General features: G+C 47.7%; 1 protein-coding gene across 4 annotated transcripts in view; it reads right to left on the minus strand.

Annotated features, from left to right (window-relative positions):
* Positions 1-16,541, minus strand: part of RERE (arginine-glutamic acid dipeptide repeats) — a 171,662-nt gene that overhangs the window by 85,286 nt on the left and 69,835 nt on the right. For all 4 annotated transcript variants that reach the window (XM_053997770.1, XM_053997769.1, XM_053997767.1 and 1 more), the window contains exon 4: positions 85-190. In XM_053997770.1, coding sequence (XP_053853745.1) covers positions 85-190 — 106 coding nt within the window. The remainder of the gene's footprint in view (positions 1-84; positions 191-16,541) is intronic.

Here is a 16,541-nt window from a genome sequence, read left to right on the forward strand (position 1 = left end):
TGGGGCAGAGCAGGCCAGGCTGGCCCTGTTAAAACTGGGATTGGGGCAGGGCAGGGCAGGGCAGGCTGCCCAGAGCCCACTCACCGTTCTCGTTGTGCCTGTCCTGCACCAGGTGCTGGTACACCGAGTCGGGCACCTCGGACTGGCGGTAGTACCACTTGACGTTCATCAGCAGATGGTCCCTCTTGCTCTGCAAAACAACCCTGGGGTGTTACTGAGAGAGAAACCAGCCCACAGCCCCACAGCCCTCACTGGGGAAAGCCCCGGGTCAGACCCAGAGGCAGGAAAGCCTTTCTGCAGCCTGTGCTGGTGACAGGTTGATTTCCAGCCCTGCATCAGTCCTGTCTCTCTGCATCTGACCAGCAAACCCCAATCTACTCACTCATGTTAATTAACCCAAGGAAAGAGGCAGGGATCAGACAAGGATTGCAATTTTTGGCCTCATGCAGTCTGCTGATTTCCACAAATAAGAAGTATTTATGGCCAAACATGCAAAAAAGAATACCCACAGTAACACCATTCAGTGCAACCATTCTTAGCAGTGGAAACCAAGAGATAATAGATTTTTTTCCCCCCAAGGACAGATGGATCCAGACATAATCATAGATGTTCTTTATTACACAAAAGAATAGGATGCTGCACTTGAATCACAATAATTACAGGCTCTGACTGCTCATCAACCTCACAGCAAAATTTACACTAAACTATCTTCCCTAAATGCTCTTTTTTCATTGAGGTTCCAGCCACCAATTTGTTCCTTCTTAGAAGGAAACCGGAGCATAAACACCACTCAAAGAGAACTTTTAGATCAAGGCACTCCAGACTCTGCTCAGTTTATCTCCAAACCCCCTGGTCTGCTGCTCCCAAACCCTTGAAGAAACAAAGGGCTGAAGGGAAAGGAACATTCTTTTGGCATGAGGCAGCTGCAGGCGTGTTTTCCCCTGGACTGCAATCCTCCAGACCGGTCTAAGGCTGCTCCTAAGCCGCTGCCAAGCCCGGCTTACGCCGCAGGTCACTGGGCCGGGGGGTTCTGCTGTCTCCCCTGCAGCAGCCCGGGTGTCAGAGCTTTTCTGCTGAATAAACACCATCCAAACCCTCCCGGCAAAGGCATTTCCCGAGCAGGGCCCGTGTAATACCAGCACACCACTGCCAGTGGCAGCATTGTGCCAGGAAAGCTGGGACTGAGCCACTTGCACGTCCCCAGACCGCTCTGAGCATCCCCGGGCAGAGCAGGAGCAGCCCGAGCCTTTTGAAACAACACATCTGCAATCAAAGCCAACGAGCTTGTTTAACGCACGGGAAAAAAATCAAAAGGACAACGAGTGAGAGGCGGCTCTGGTTCCTGCTGCCTGCTGTTCAAAAATTGGGGTTGCAGGCTCGGCTGTTCTCCTGAAATAATGCTCTGTGCACCACAGCTTTTATGAGCAGTCTCTCTGAATTCTGGAGACAAAAAAGTCCAAGTAAATAATCTGTTAGCCTCTCGCTAAGAGTTCATAAATTCTCTTAGTGGAGCTCGCAGCAATGATGGGAAACATCAACCCAGCATTTCTCTGCAAATTCTCTTTGTGTTTGTCAGCTGAGAGGACAAAAACCCCACTCTTTTGTTACACAAACCCTGAGAGGATGCTCAGAGAGCTTCCCTGGCACAAATCCCATTCACACACATAAGGACAGTTCACAACAAGCACCAAGGCTCTGATTTTTGTGCCTCTGGAGTGTTTCAGAGAACACAACTCCACGGAGCCCTGCGAAGGAGGCACAGGCACATCTGCACACGGAGCCACGAGGGAGGAGTGCAAAATCCAGCCTGGAATTTGGGGTGCTGGTTTGGAATAGCAAATGGCAGCAGGGGAGGAGGAGGAGGAGGACTGGAAATCTGCCAGGGAGGGGCTGCCAAAGCTTCCCTACAAACCCCAAATCCTCCCAGGTGTGAGCAAGCACCCACAGACTCAGGAGAGCAGAGGAAAGAGGGAGCTGCTCCAGCTGGGCAAAGGAGGAATGCAGGGAATGTGAAGGGATGGCTGAGTGTCCTTCCAGACCCTGCTGGGAGGGCACAGCTGTGCAGGGGGAACTCTGGCAGTGCCCACATCTGTGTGCAGGTGATCCCTGGCATCTGCATGCCCGAGGGGATCCCACAGAAAGGAGGGATGGCACTGCCAGTGTCCCAGTGCCCTGTTTCGGATAGAGGCATTCTAGGACTTGAATTACAATTATACATAAAACAATTTTATAAATATAATTACAAACTACCCCCCACCCAATATACTCATTTTGCTTGGATAAGTTTTAGTTGTAGTTCATTGTTTCCTGGTGTCACTTTCCAAGGGGCTTCTGGGGCCTGCTTCATTTGAGAGTGGTGGATTTGGGCATTCTGCTTCTTAATCCTGATTGTGGTGAAGGTGGTGAGGAGCATTTGGAATGGTCTTTTTCACTGTGGTTCCAAAGTCTTTTCTCTAAGAGACTTAACCTATATATGATTTTTTTGGCTGTATGTCATGCACTGGTTCACTTAGCTCTTTGTTTTGGGTTCACCACACCCAGCCCAAGGCTGAGGGGACACGGTGATGCCACCACCCCCTTCCCTGTCATCTGTCACAGCACAAGGCCAAGGGCAGCACTCACACTCGTTCTGGCACTGGAGGGAAGAAATCCGTGGTTCAAAGTGAGGTTTTCCCCCTGCTGCCATAAGGGAGCACCTCACTCCGTCCCACCTCCCAAAAGATCCTTCTGGTCCTTCAGGCAAGGCAAAAAGAAGTTTTTGCTGGTTGCCACAAGTCGTGGAAGCCCCAGCTCAAACACCCAGTGTGTGCTAACACCTGGAATAGCAGGGATCACACAAGAGCTTCTCAGGAACATTCACAGTGAACACAAAGTTTACGGCGTCCTGCGGTGTTTTATCACTCAGAAATGAGATTGCCCGTCAGGCTGGGACTGATGGCACTGCCAGGGCACCACTGCAAAGCAAAGGAGCTTACAGGGGGGTCCCTAACACCCAGAAATGGCTTTTCTTCCACCTCAGAAAACAACCATCATGTGTCTTTTAAAGCTATGGAGAAAACACATGAAGTTAGAGTTATAACCAAGCAGGTGATGGAAGCAAAACCAACCAACCCAAACGTGCTGCGCTTCTCAGAGAAGCCAGGGCTGCCCCCACTTCCCAGCTTTTAACTCCTAACACCTAAATTCTATCAGAGAGGCATTTGAGGTGATTCAGAAATGAGAAGATAAACGGGGCCAAGGTAAAGACCAGTGTCACCAAATGACACAAGCAAAAACGATGCAGCACAGCTTTGGTCACGATGAAGAGACTCATTTATTTTCTCTGACTCCAATCTTTTTTAGTCCTCAGAAGGTGCCAGTGGATTGGAGGGTGAACGTGCCACCTCTCCAACGACACTGGACAAACTACCTGAACATCAAATTTCTCCGCCTCTGTGAAAGAATGCAAAACAATAGGTTGTTTACAGAAAGTTGTGTGAGAAAGTTCTCTACAAGAATGTAAGCTCAGAAGGCTTTAGAAAACTCTTGATAACCAGGGCGACAGACCAGAGCCATTCTCAGACTGGTGCTGCTGACAGTGCCCGTTTGGAGCATGGAATGCTGCCTGTGGAATGGCTCCGTGCCTCCACACGGGCAAAGCAGCGACAAAAATATCATTTACAATGAGATGTGCAAGGAACCCTTTACAGAAAAGTCTGTGACAATGCTGCACTTGGGGTCGGGTTGGCTGGGTTGTGGGTTCTGGGTTTCTTTGGGGGTGTTTTTGGGGGGAAGATGAGCTGATCTCCTTCCTAAATGCTTTTTTTACCACCACTGGTCATTTTTCTCCAATTCATTTAACAGCTGCACCCTGACACCCCCTTTTCTGTGCCCGCTCTCCAGCACAGACGATTTTGTGGGGTTTAAACCTGAAGCTTCAATCTTGCTAAAAATACAAACCGTCTGTCAGAGTCTCCCTTTTCACATTTACATCCCTCATGGCACAGAAATTCCTAGACATGCTATTTTGTCAGCCAACTTCCTAAATACGTATGTCATTTATAAAGCAGACTGCACTCAGAGGTGTCAAGGCGCCAACTTCTGTGGCAGACTATTTATTTTCAAACCATGTGCACACAAAAGAAGTGTCCCCTACCTCCTAGAAGTGTGACTTTTTTTTTTTTTTTCCTTTTTTACACCTTTACATCTGAAAAGCTGCAGACAGTCACATGCCAAATCCAGGCTTGCAGAAACTGCAGCCATGGCAAGAGCTTTAAATTTCAAGTGTCTTTCTGTCAGCTCAAAACGATTCCCTGTGCTGCAAAACCACATTCTCCCCTTTAATGAAAATATTGTCTTTTGCTGCAGCGCTCACAAAGTGCTCATCTGGGGGTTTTATTCTCGCTGACATTTTGGGTTTTGTTCCTTTTAAACAGCATGAATCAGTTTTGGACATTGAACAAGAATTAGATGGGATCTGTAAATGGATTAAAGCATCCCAGTTCACAAGCATCTGGTCAACTTCTGTTTAAAATGAGCCTCTGCCTTGAAGGGGAAAAAAATAATGCTGCAAGTTCTCTTTAAAAAGCAGGAATGTCCTGATTCCCACAGCACTGGTGGCAGTTCCAAGGTGCCTGCTCTCCCTGGGACACGCTTCAGAACAGAGCTCCTGCACACCCAGAGCAGATCTCCAGGGGGGTGAGGAGCCAAACCCTGCAAACCACCACAGATGTCCTGCAGATCCTCCCAGAGGGATTAATCACTGCACTTCACTCCTTGCCCTATTTAGACCCACGTTAAATCACAGCTAGCTTTGGGCACAGCGAGCCAAATGCTGGAGGTGACAGATGGGGGGACTAGCAGCAATTCCAGAGAAACAAACAGCAAACAGGGACAAGGAGCAGAACAGCTTCCCTCCCAACGTGTCTGCCACCATGAATCCTCACTCCTGCTGTAGAACTGGATTTTACTCTCAGTCAATTCTGACATTTACTAACAGTCAAAGGAGAGAAAGGGAAAAATAAAGACCACTCAGATTCACTGTGGAGGAAAAAAAAAAAAAAGCAGAAGGAGGACACAAATGAACCCATGTGGAAATCAGGAGCTAAAGAGACACAGCAAGGATTATTTCTCTTCCCTCTCCACAGCAGCACGTGTGATTCCACGTTCTCAGGGTATCTTTTTGTAGGCTGTTTGCTAATTAATTAAGAAAACCGATCAGCTGTTTGCAAGCCAAGCAAACCCAGCCTGGAAATGCAGAGGTTATTACTACAAATGAATGTTATTTTTGCAGCTTGATTATTTAATTCAGACGCCTGCATAGCAACACATAATTACTCCTTGCAAACAGAGCAGCATTGTCAGTGTTCAGCAAGAAATACAAATGTGAAATAAGAGCAGTAATGTGGCCACCTGCAGGTTAATCCTCTGTGCCCCTGGCCGGAGCAGGGCAGGGCTGTCCTCTTACCCCGGGCCCAGCCTGCAGCCCCCAGACCTGCTCCTGTTATCTAATGACTGCTGCATCCAGCAGGACTTTCTGACAGGCAGGCCCTGGGAGCTCAGCTGGGCACGGGCAGGGCACCAGGGCTGTGCCTGGGGCTGATGGAGCGCAGCAAGGGGAGGCAGGAGATGAGAAGCCCTGGGGAAGCCGCGGATCAGCGCGTTCCCTCCGGTGGGAGCTGAGCTGGGAACGGGCTCGGGGGGAGCAAACGCTGCTGCTCCCAGGGTAAAGGCCCATTGCTGTGATCTGTGCAGGGCACAGAGGAATTTATTGACAAAACAATATCGGGTTTTTTTCACAATGGCTCGCGCCTGACATTTTCTGACTGTTTACAGCAGGAATTTTTCACGTGTCCTTTTTATTCACAAATAAAACTCCTTTTGGGATTCACCCAGTCGCCCCAGCACGCTGGAAATGAATTCAGCCTGGCGTAGGAGGAACTCTGAGATGTAAAGCACTCCTCACACTCACCTTGCCCTGGGTCCCAGCCTCTCACAGGTGCACAGAGCACTGCACACCTGCAGGGACACACCTGGCCCAGACCCCACGGGATGCACGCTCAGAGACGCTGCTCAGAGAAGTGTTTGTTCTGTACCTACAAAACGGGAAGCAGCACTGTCTGCAACCATCACAACCAGGTCATTTGTGGCCTTGTCCCTCACAGGAGGACAGGGGAAGGTACCAGACAAACACAGCTGAGCCTACAGGCACACACTGACCCACCCAAGTATCAACCAGCAGTGTGTCCACACCTTTAAAAGCTGCACAGGGTGGCCAAACCCCCCTTTATGCCAGGGCACATCAGCTGCAGGGCTGCCTGTGCACGTGAGGCAGCCCCAGCCCCAAAGCCCAGCTCCCAGGGCTGCAGCTCTCCGGAACACGGCGCTGGTGCCCGCCCTCCCCGCAGTTAATGCCCAGGAGATGCCATCTGCTGTCTCCCAGCGTGGGTGTTTGGCACTGGAGCTGCCAGACTTGCTGAAAAACACAGCTCAGCACAGCCCCGAGCTCCGGCAGAGCTCCGTGAGCACGGCGTGCTCTGCTGGGACACCAGGGCTGCACATGGCACAAGAGCTGTGGCAGCTCTGCAGCGGGGACAGCCCCATCAGGAAATGCAGTGGACAGCACCAAACTGAGCCTGGCGAGTGCAGAGTGAGACCCAGCTCAGCAGGAGCCAGCACTGCAGCTCCTTGTGCTGCAGTCCTGAGGAAGTTCAGGGAACCCAGCACGGTCTGCAAAAGCTGACTGACGTGGAACAAGTGGCACCTGACAGCCCTTTATTTTATTGAGTGGCACTCGTATGTCTCACCTTGAGCACAGCCTCATCCAGGGCTTTAGAGGAGAAAAAGAACATTATTCATTTCAGGTAATGGCCGTGAGAGATGTCTGTATTTAAAATAAACTCTACTGTTTATTCCATCAGCTTTCCAGCTTTACCAGAAACAAAGCTGCTCACTGTGCTGAGAACCAGCAAGTCACCTGTTTTCATTTAAGTGAAATACACTTAGGTACAAAGTACCCCTAAAATTTCACTGTGATCCTAGATGACAAAAGATAATTTCATCTTGTAAAAAAAAAAAAAAAAAAAAAAGCAGTTATGCTTTAAAACTGACTGGCTTAAAATAAAACTATGATAAGATCTTGCATGAAGGTTATGGGTCATTGCTTACTACCTCATTTAATCCCTTTGTGGTCTCTTTCTGCTCCGTTTCCTTTTTTCCCATCCAGGATTCCTGGGTTTATTTTCCTCCCCACTTCTCCACGTTAATTCCAGGTATTTGTCCAGGTGAAGGTGCTGCCAGCACCCAAAGCTGCTGCCCCTCAAGGGGATCACACTGCACCCAGCTGGGCAGGGAAATCCTATTTCACAATAAACTCACCAACATGTACTTCAAACGAACTCAGAGCTCCCCAGTGAGCCATGGAGGTGCCACATCTCTGCTGTCACTGCACAAACACCCCAAAACGAGACACACAGCCAGAGTCATTAATGGGCTGTAATTAAAACCACTGAGACAGAAAGCAATAAGCACTATTTCTGATCACAGCATCCCTGCTCGTGCTTTCTGCCTCTCCCAGCCCCACTCTGATTACAGATTTTGCCTTTCCCCAGGAGCAGATTCGGGGGGAGCTGCTGACCCAGAACTGCCAGGGACCCTCCTGAGCATCTCCTGCTCAGCTCAGCACCAGGAGCCAGCAGCCACCACCACCTAATGGGATCACAAATGCATTTAACTGATCATTGAATGGATGCTCCAGTAATTAAATTCCATTAAGGTTTTTTTAGCATTATGCCAAAGAAGTGCAAGACTGAAATGAAGACACCATTCGGGCCCCGCCTGACATTTGCCATTAAATGTCATTTATAGCACATAGCTCAGATCTAATTGCAGAGCAGCACCAGCCACAGTATTTATCACTTCTATTAAAACAAGCAGCACTCAGCAGTGGGGCTATTCAAAGCCATCATACACAGTTTAAATAGATTTCTCACCTTTTAAATATCAAGAGGCCACATTTTCTTTACCGTCTCACTGAGGGGTTTACCTTTGAACAAAGACACACCAAGAGCTGGAGGATAAAACAATCAGGAGACAGTTTGCTCTGCAAACCCAGCCCCGGGTTTGAACAGTCGCTGCCTGCTAAAATATCACCTCATGGACAGGCAATTTTATACCAGGAAAAATTAAAGCACCTTTGCCAAGAGGCTGGGGTTGGAAATGACAAAAAGAAAAGGAAAGAAAGTGCACTGATCAGCCAGATCCTGTGACTTGGCTGTTTCACCACAAAGCAAACGCTGTTCCTGTGAGGAAACAAAGTGTGTTTGGAAAAGAAATGCCTGGGAAGTGAATGTTTCCTTGTGCAGCTCCCCAGAGGATGTCATTTACCGGGGAAATGATCACTTACTGAAATGTTTACCTCTTCTCAGAAACTGCCCCAACACGCGTGGTAGTGACCAGCTGATGTTTGGAACCAGAGCAAAATCAGCTTTTCACCCAGAATTCACACAGGGGGCTGACACACAGGGCCAGGCACAGCCTCGACAAAAACCCTGCCCGTAATTAATGGGCAACACCCAGAGCAGCTCATCAAGGGAACAAAGCAGCAATCTTAAAAATGTCAATTTGCAGGAGACAGGCTGTATCTCACCACACAGGGAATTTTAACACAGATTGGTGCTGCCTGCCCTGGTATCAATAGCTCAATTAGCAACACCGGGCTTTAGAGTTTTTCTTTGTATTTATATGTAAATCGGGACTAAATAAACATACCCCAAACCAGCTCCACAGGCTGCAATCTAATCTGAATAGAAAGATTGGAAAGATGCTCTCCATTCATCTGGAAATAGCCAGATATTGAAAACACTAAAATCAGAAATAACTACACTGAGAATAAACGGGATGCATTTACCTGCTAGAATAGAAAAAATCTCAAAGGAAAAGTTGGGAGAGAGATACAAAGAAAAAAAAACACTTTTCTTGGATGCTAGAAGTGTGAACATACAGACAACTGGGATGGCCCACGAGAAAAAGCTCTGAAATAGAGAAATGTGGTTTTTAAACCTCTAGCACATCCCATGGCCACCATGGGCACTCTGCTTTGAACTGCAGTGAGCACAGCCAGCCAAGCTAATGCACAATTCCAAAGTTAATCGTTTGTCTTGGGCCATATAATCACCACAGCATTACAACTTCAACAAATGAAGCCACTAATAACTTCTATTAAAGAAGTCAAGGTGTTAATTCACTCCCAGGTCCAGCAGCAGAAAGCTCTGAGACCAAGCAGCAGAAAGCACTCAGTCCTTGTGCAGAACTCAAATTAATTTCCTCTATTACTGGAGGCACTGGATGGAACCCATCAGTGCCAGATTCAAAGGCTCTGACTCCAGAATCCTCCTGAGGATGATGATGAGGGCTGCTGCCTCTCCCCCATGCCTGGGCACAAGGATTCACCCCAAGGGGAGCAGCACAGCCAGTTCTTTCCAGACTCACTGGGAACAGGAGGATTCTGCGTGCTGCCAGCACCCAGCAATGCAGAAAACTGGCAGGGAACCTCACAAAACAGAAAAATGACCAGAAGCCATTCAGGGAATTTGTACAAAACTTGGTTTGATGGTTTAGAGAGAGCTCATGACTTCCATCAGCTTCCTTTCACCACAGACAATCTTCTCAGAAAGGTTTTAACACTTCCATGAACTTGCTTCTGCACACTGCTGAGCGGGAGCCTGTCTTTGGGAAAATGGAAGTGCTAGAGACTGTGTCATCAAAGAGGAGCTCTGCCTCTCCGTGACACACAAGTTAAGGGGAGAAGCCTGGATCAATAGTGAAGCCCATATTTCAGCTGCCTGTGCAGTTGTCTGCAGTTCTGGCTGTGCCATCTCCCTGGGAGCCTGACCCCAAAAGCCCTGGAGCTCCCTGAGTGTTCAGTACCTTGGAGAAGTGGAATCAAATATTCATGCACTGGCACAAGCAACACTGGCAGATCCAAAGGCATTTCCCAGCACTTGAACTGGTGTAAACTGCAGCACTCGTCCTACAAGTGCTTCCCAAGGAGCACGTGATAAATTAATCTGTAACAGAACGCAGTATTAGCTCCAATTTCAATATTTACCGTGCCTGGTGCAAACGCAGCCATGCTCCAGATGTGCTCCCAGCTGTTTGTTTTCCTGGCCCAATGTCTTTAGTAACAAACAGCCCCTTGGTTTAATCACCTCCAGATCAGAGATTTATGATGATATTTCACCGCAGTTAATGGAATTTTGCACTTCAGAGCGTGAAGTTTTCAGCTGAAAACTCCCAGAGTTTGTGTTCTGAGGGTGCAGCAAAGCCCACGAATGCACACCTGAAATCAGGAGGCAGTTTTCAGGTATCTTCTCACAAATTTGCCCCAGCTGAGGGAGGGGAGCTCTAAACCCCAGTCCAGGCTGGTGATCATCAGCCTGGATCAAGAGCCCAGCACAGGGAGAGGGAATTCCTGGCTCTGGGAGTATCTGGGAATGTCCTGGAATATCAATATGGGAAGCACCACAACAGCTCAGAACAGGAAAACTGGCACCAAATGGCAGCTCCCCTCTTGGAAAACACCCTTCTCAATCTCCTCAGCCACAGCAAAGAGCACCTCAGGGAACACCTTCCTGCAGGTTCCCTGCAGCCCTGTCTGATATTCCACATTCTGCAGCTTCTGCCTGCCAGGGTCCCGGGGTTCACACATATCAAAGCACCCAATTGCCTTTTTTTTTCTTGCCTTCTTTTTTTTTTTTTTTAAACACGAGGAATATGAAAGCACACGCTGAAGCTGGTCCTTGTTAGCAGACCCATTTTCATCTCTTTAAACTCAAAGAGAGCAATTCCCTTGAAAACTGTCACAGCATTTTCCCAATCCATAAAGAGGAAGTTCAACAGCCTCAGGTCACTAATCGCAACGACGGGAGATACAGAGCATAAATTATGTCTCTCTATTCCACAGCACTGAAACATACACATTCTTTTATCTTACTTATTTGATTCTCTCTATAAACTGAACGTTTTAGACGTGTTTGGAGTCTAAAAAGGATGTTTTACAAATAAAAGGGAAGCACTTTGTTGTTTACACAGCGCTCCTTCCATGGGGTTTATTAATATCACATCCAGGTGGGTGGACAAGAATTGCTTTACACAACAACACAACTTGGGTGTTTTCCCAAAGGAAAAACTTTATTTGAAGTTTAAGAGTTGCTCAGCATGAGTTTGTTGGTCTTAATAATTTTGCATCACTTTTAACCTTAAAATGTGCCAACAAACAACTGAAGGGAATATGATTTAAAAACCCCCAGAAGTTCTGCTTAGAATGCAGAGCAGGATGCTTACACACTACTAATTAAATTAAAGAGTTGTTTTCCTTTCAAATACCCTCTAATGGCCCAAAACGAACCGAGGCTGCTTTAAAAATCAATCACTTTAATCAAAATTACAAGTCCAAATCCTCCATGGATTAGTGTTCAGTGATTGCAGTGTCAAAAATGCAGACCCATCACACCCCTGGCTGTGAGTGCTGGGCAGAGACCCTCCCCAGAGGTGACACCAGGGGACAAAACCCAGCCTGAGAGCATCTGAAGCTCTGTCAGGCACAAGGTGGAGCTGACTTGAAGCATTTCCCTAAGTGGCTCCATCAGTCCCTGCTGAGTAAAATGGAGATTCTGCCTTTCAGGGCACTCAGGCACAGAACAGGTACTCAAAAAAGGGAGATTTTGCCTTTCCTGCCACTCAGGCACAGAACAGGTACTCAAAAAAGGGAGATTTTGCCTTTCCTGCCACTCAGGCACAGAACAGGTACTCAAAAAAGGGAGATTCTGCCTTTCCTGCCACTCAGGCACAGAACAGGTACTCAAAACAGGGAGATTTTGCCTTTCCTGCCACTGAGGCACAGAATAAGTACTCAAAAAAGGGAGATTCTGCCTTTCCTGCCACTGAGGCACAGAGCAGTTGTTCAGGGAGCACCCACACCCTTTTCCCCTCCCCGTGCTCCTCTGTCCCTCTCAGCCTGTGGAGACCCTTCCCAGCACTTTATGATCCTGCACAGACCAAGCCCTGCTGGCACAGCGTGGTCCCAAACCTCAGGCTCACCCCCAGAGCACCCCTGCCCTGCCAGGACACCCTGCCCTGCTCAGGTCACACTGCAAGGCCAGCTGGCAGTGCCAGGTTTAGGGTGTCCCACACCCCAAACCTGCCCTGAGCCCTTTACTGCCACAGGAGCACCAAAAGCATCACCTCCAGCCCAAAGAGCAATTCCAAGCACATCCCTGAGGGATGGGACACACTCTGCAACTCAGTGGCCACAGTGACACTTCACATTCCTCAAGGAAACCCTTCCGAAAGCAGGAAAACAAATTCCTTTAATGAATTATCCTCAGCAGCTCACAAAGCATAACAATGTGTCTTTGGAGGCTGAGCAGAGACACAAGAAATCTGACAGTGCTCAAGTAGCCCCAAATGACCAGAGAGAAAATTTCGACTTCAATAATCCTAAAGGTCAGAAGCATTATTAAACATGACAGATGCTCTCACTATTCAACACCAGAGGACATGGCTACATTTATTCTAACTCCATTTTCTCTTGCTACATAAAACCCAGCTAATGTACAATTTGATACCTTTTTTCCCCCCTAAAAGCTAGAGATAACATTTTTTTTCTCGGTATTTTCCAGCTGGCACACAATGATTTATTTAGCACTCAATTATCTCAGCACAGGTGTAGGAAACAGGTTTACCTCGGGTAAGGGGGAGGAAACAAGGCAGGAGAAAGATAAAATAAAAAGCTAAAGGTGGTGAAGACCACACTGTCATGACAAAGGGCTTAATGAAATTATAAATATCAGCTCAGGGAAACAGCCCAGGAGCCTTTCCTGGGGGGAATAATCCCCCACAGCCTCCGGTGCTCCTGTGCCAACAAGCCAGCCACAGAAATTCCAACTGCTGGATGCCAAGTGGGGCAAAAACAAACAGGGCAATCACATCAAAAAGGGAAAAAAAATCAAAACAACCCCCTGTGGATTATTCTGTGGGGTTTTGTTTGTTTGTTTGTTTTGTTTTGTGTATGTGTTTGGGTTTTTTTTATGTAGCCCTTAAGTTGTAAGGTCTGGACTGCAATTGCAAAGACCCAGGCCATATGGAAGGAATGGAGGCAGAGCTGGATTTGAGCCCTCAAAAACACACATCCAGCCTTAACTTCCAGCTGTTAATCCTCACTCTGAACAATGCTGCCATCTGCTTTAAACCCCCAAATATCAACACTGCCTCTCCAAAGGACCATGATGCAATTGTGACACAACACTGCAGCCCTGCAGGAATTCATTCACTTGCACTGGTGCATTACACTATCAAGGCTACTCGGAAAAACAACCCCAAAATCCCACAAAAATGTTAAACATTCGTTAATTGGCAAAATAATGGCACGGATGAAATGACACATCTCAGCCAGGTCTGAGCACAGCATCTCCACACAGCCCTGAGCACCTCGGGAGTGCAAAATATGCTGGTTTAGCTGCCTCGGAATGGATGGCTCCTGCTCCTGCCTTCCTTCACAAGATGTACAACAAAATAAAAGCAATGTTGCTCTATATTTCAGCCGAGTCCAGTGAAACTCCAGTACCCATAAATCCACAGAGCAGCCTCGTGCCTCTTCCCTCAGTTCTGAAGCTCACCTGAGAGACACTGCAAATCCCCTGCTAATTTAACAGCCTGAAAGCAGCACTTAGAGAACAGTCTGCCATACAAAAAGGATTTATTTTTACACAGATGTGACAAGCCCAAACCTCACTGTGCAGCACAGCTTAGGATCTGTGTGAGAATTCAAAGTGGCATCTGGGTAATAGCAACCAAAGGAAAAAAAAAAAAAATACACAGAGAAGCATTGTAAAAAGGAGGGGAATTATCAAAATGGATTCATATGCATCTGGAATTATTTTAATACAAAACGCCCAGCAAATCTCCCTGTGCTGCTGACAAATCACCAGCTGAGGTAAATCCCAGATAATGAAACATTGTAAGGAAGGCTCTATTTAATAATTTAGCCCCTGTCAAGGAGTTTGTATTGATTCTTGTTTCCAGCACAGGGAGAGAATGTTATCTGCAGCCTCACGGCTCAGTGACAGCATCAGTGGATTTAATCACTGTGCAGCCCCTGCCATGCAATCCTTAAACTGTCACCTCTGCTCCTCCATCACTCTGCCTCCAAAGCCCTGCACCCACATCCCCACCCTCATCTCCCACCCCCCACGTGCCCCACTGCAAGCACAGAGCACTTCAACCCGCTGCACATCGGGCACGAAAGCCAATCTCACTCGCAGGCTAAATTTTTGTATTTTAAATAATTCAGTGCTCCTTCAAACGCCCCATTTGTCCGGCTCCTGTTAGCAAGGCTGCTCTGCCCCTCAATGGCAAAGTGAGCTGAGCTGAGGCAGGACTGAGCAGCCACGGGGCAGCACTTCCAGAGCCATGCAACAGCCTGGAAAGAACCTGCTCCAGCTTGCTCCAAGCCCTGTCCAACCTCGCCTTGAAAAGGTTTAGCAGTGATTTGGAGGAAGAAGAAAATCTTTTTTTTATTGCTTTTTTTTTTTGGCTGTAGAAAGAGCGATGGATCTGGAGGAGCAGGAAAGGAAATCTGTACTAATCAGCATTTTTTCCACACCAAAAAGGAAAGGTCACGCTGCCTCGGAACTGGCCAGGAAAAATTTGCCACAAATTAATTCAGCTGCAGTTCAGGAACAGAACATCAATTCATCTGCAAACAGAATGAGGCTTTTAAATACATAAATGCTTGTGGCTACAGAAACCTCACCCAGATATTTGCATGCAAAAACCCCCAGCTCCTGTAACAGTGCAGAGGAGAACAGATGTAAATTTAACATGTTTGCTAAAATGCAAAGCCATATACAGGAGGAATGCAAAGGAGAGGAAGCATGAACTGCACGATTTAGAAAAACAAATTTCTTTTGGTTTTTTTCCCCCTCCTTTATTCCAGGTGAGATGCAATACTTTCCATTTTATAATCCTCTGGATTGGAGCAAAGCGATCCCAGAGGCCCACGCAGCCAAGGTCATCATACCCAGATTTTCTATTACAGGGCACTAGCAGCATTTCACAACTGTCTTTTTATGCACTTCTGCCTTTCCATCCAGACTATAAATTGTTACAAGGCCCTGGGGCAATCCAGCTGTATACTCCATTCAAATCAGGCTTCAAGGAGAAAGCTCCACAGTCAAGATGCTTCAATCAAGTAAACACACAGGCACAAAGGGCAACTGCATCACAATTAATAACGTTTCCTTTTGTGTGGCAAATTCAGCGTTTTTCTGCTGTAAAGTTTCCCTCTGATGCTCCGATTCAGAGCGTGGCCATTAGCATTTTAAATGTGACATCAAATTAAGCCAGGATAGGAGAAAGCACAAACATGCTGCTGAAATCCATCTGCTGGTCGCGTTCTGGGTCCCTCTGGAACACAGGAAAACCTTAAAAAGGCAATTTGGACTCATTTATCCGAGCTGGAAATTCGCACCAGGAAAGGTCCAAACGGCAGGACGGGAGGGCAGGTTTGCAGCTCGTGGGGATGCAGAAATAAATGAGTGTAATTGTAGGAATGAGCTGCTCTCAGCTCCCGCAGCAGCTGGCTCTCTCTGGCTGTCACTCCTCACCCCGTGGCTTTGATTCTTCGTTCTCCACCTCTCCCTTCACCTCCACTTGCTGTCCCCGAGGAAAACGCAGGGCAGCTCTTTGGAGGAGAGCCCCAGTGCTCCTGTCCTTGTGCAGGTGTCTCCCTTCCCCTTCAGGCAGGGCTGAGCAGGAGCTGCTGGTCCCAGCACGCCCATCAGAGATGCTCCAGGATCACTCCCAAAGCAGCACAGCCCTCCTGGCACGGGCTCAGCACTCAGGTAATCCCCCCTGGCGCTTCGTGCCCCTCTCCCAGAACTCCAACATTCAGTCAACTTCTCCCACTTGTGATCTCTGCAGGCAGATAAAGCCCTTTTCCCACAGACGTGGCTCTGCACTACTTTTGATATTTAAATTGAGCCTTAATCAAAGCTGGATACGCATGGGTTTAGAGGCACTACATAATTAATATATTCATATCTGAAATGTAATTACTGCTGTTGCATCATATATTTAAAGCCAACAGCTGGCTATTTAAGGTGAGGAAGACACTTTCATTGGGATAAAACAATCTTGTAACCAACACTGCAGGGGTGTTTTTTTTGCTCACAACCACTCCTGAGGAGGCAGCTTCACCAGGGACACCCCAGAGCCTGGGACAGAGCTCCCCTGGCTGAGCTCTGTGCAGAGAGAGCTTTGCTGAGATCCTCAAGGATTCACGAGGACATTCCTGTTGGATTTCCCACCACAGTGCATCAGAGCCCTCCCTAAAGCAGGTTTAATTTCTGTTCCTGGGGGGTGTGGGGTTATAAAATGTCCCTCGACCCGTTGGGGGCACACAGGAAGTGAATTTCTGCACATTTATTGGATTTTCTCACACAAGCCACTCAGCTAAGTTTTAATTGTGTGTTTTCATCAGCCAGAAGTAATCACAATCAACA

Source organism: Vidua macroura, chromosome 23, assembly GCF_024509145.1.
Source record: "Vidua macroura isolate BioBank_ID:100142 chromosome 23, ASM2450914v1, whole genome shotgun sequence".
Taxonomy (NCBI): domain Eukaryota; kingdom Metazoa; phylum Chordata; class Aves; order Passeriformes; family Viduidae; genus Vidua; species Vidua macroura.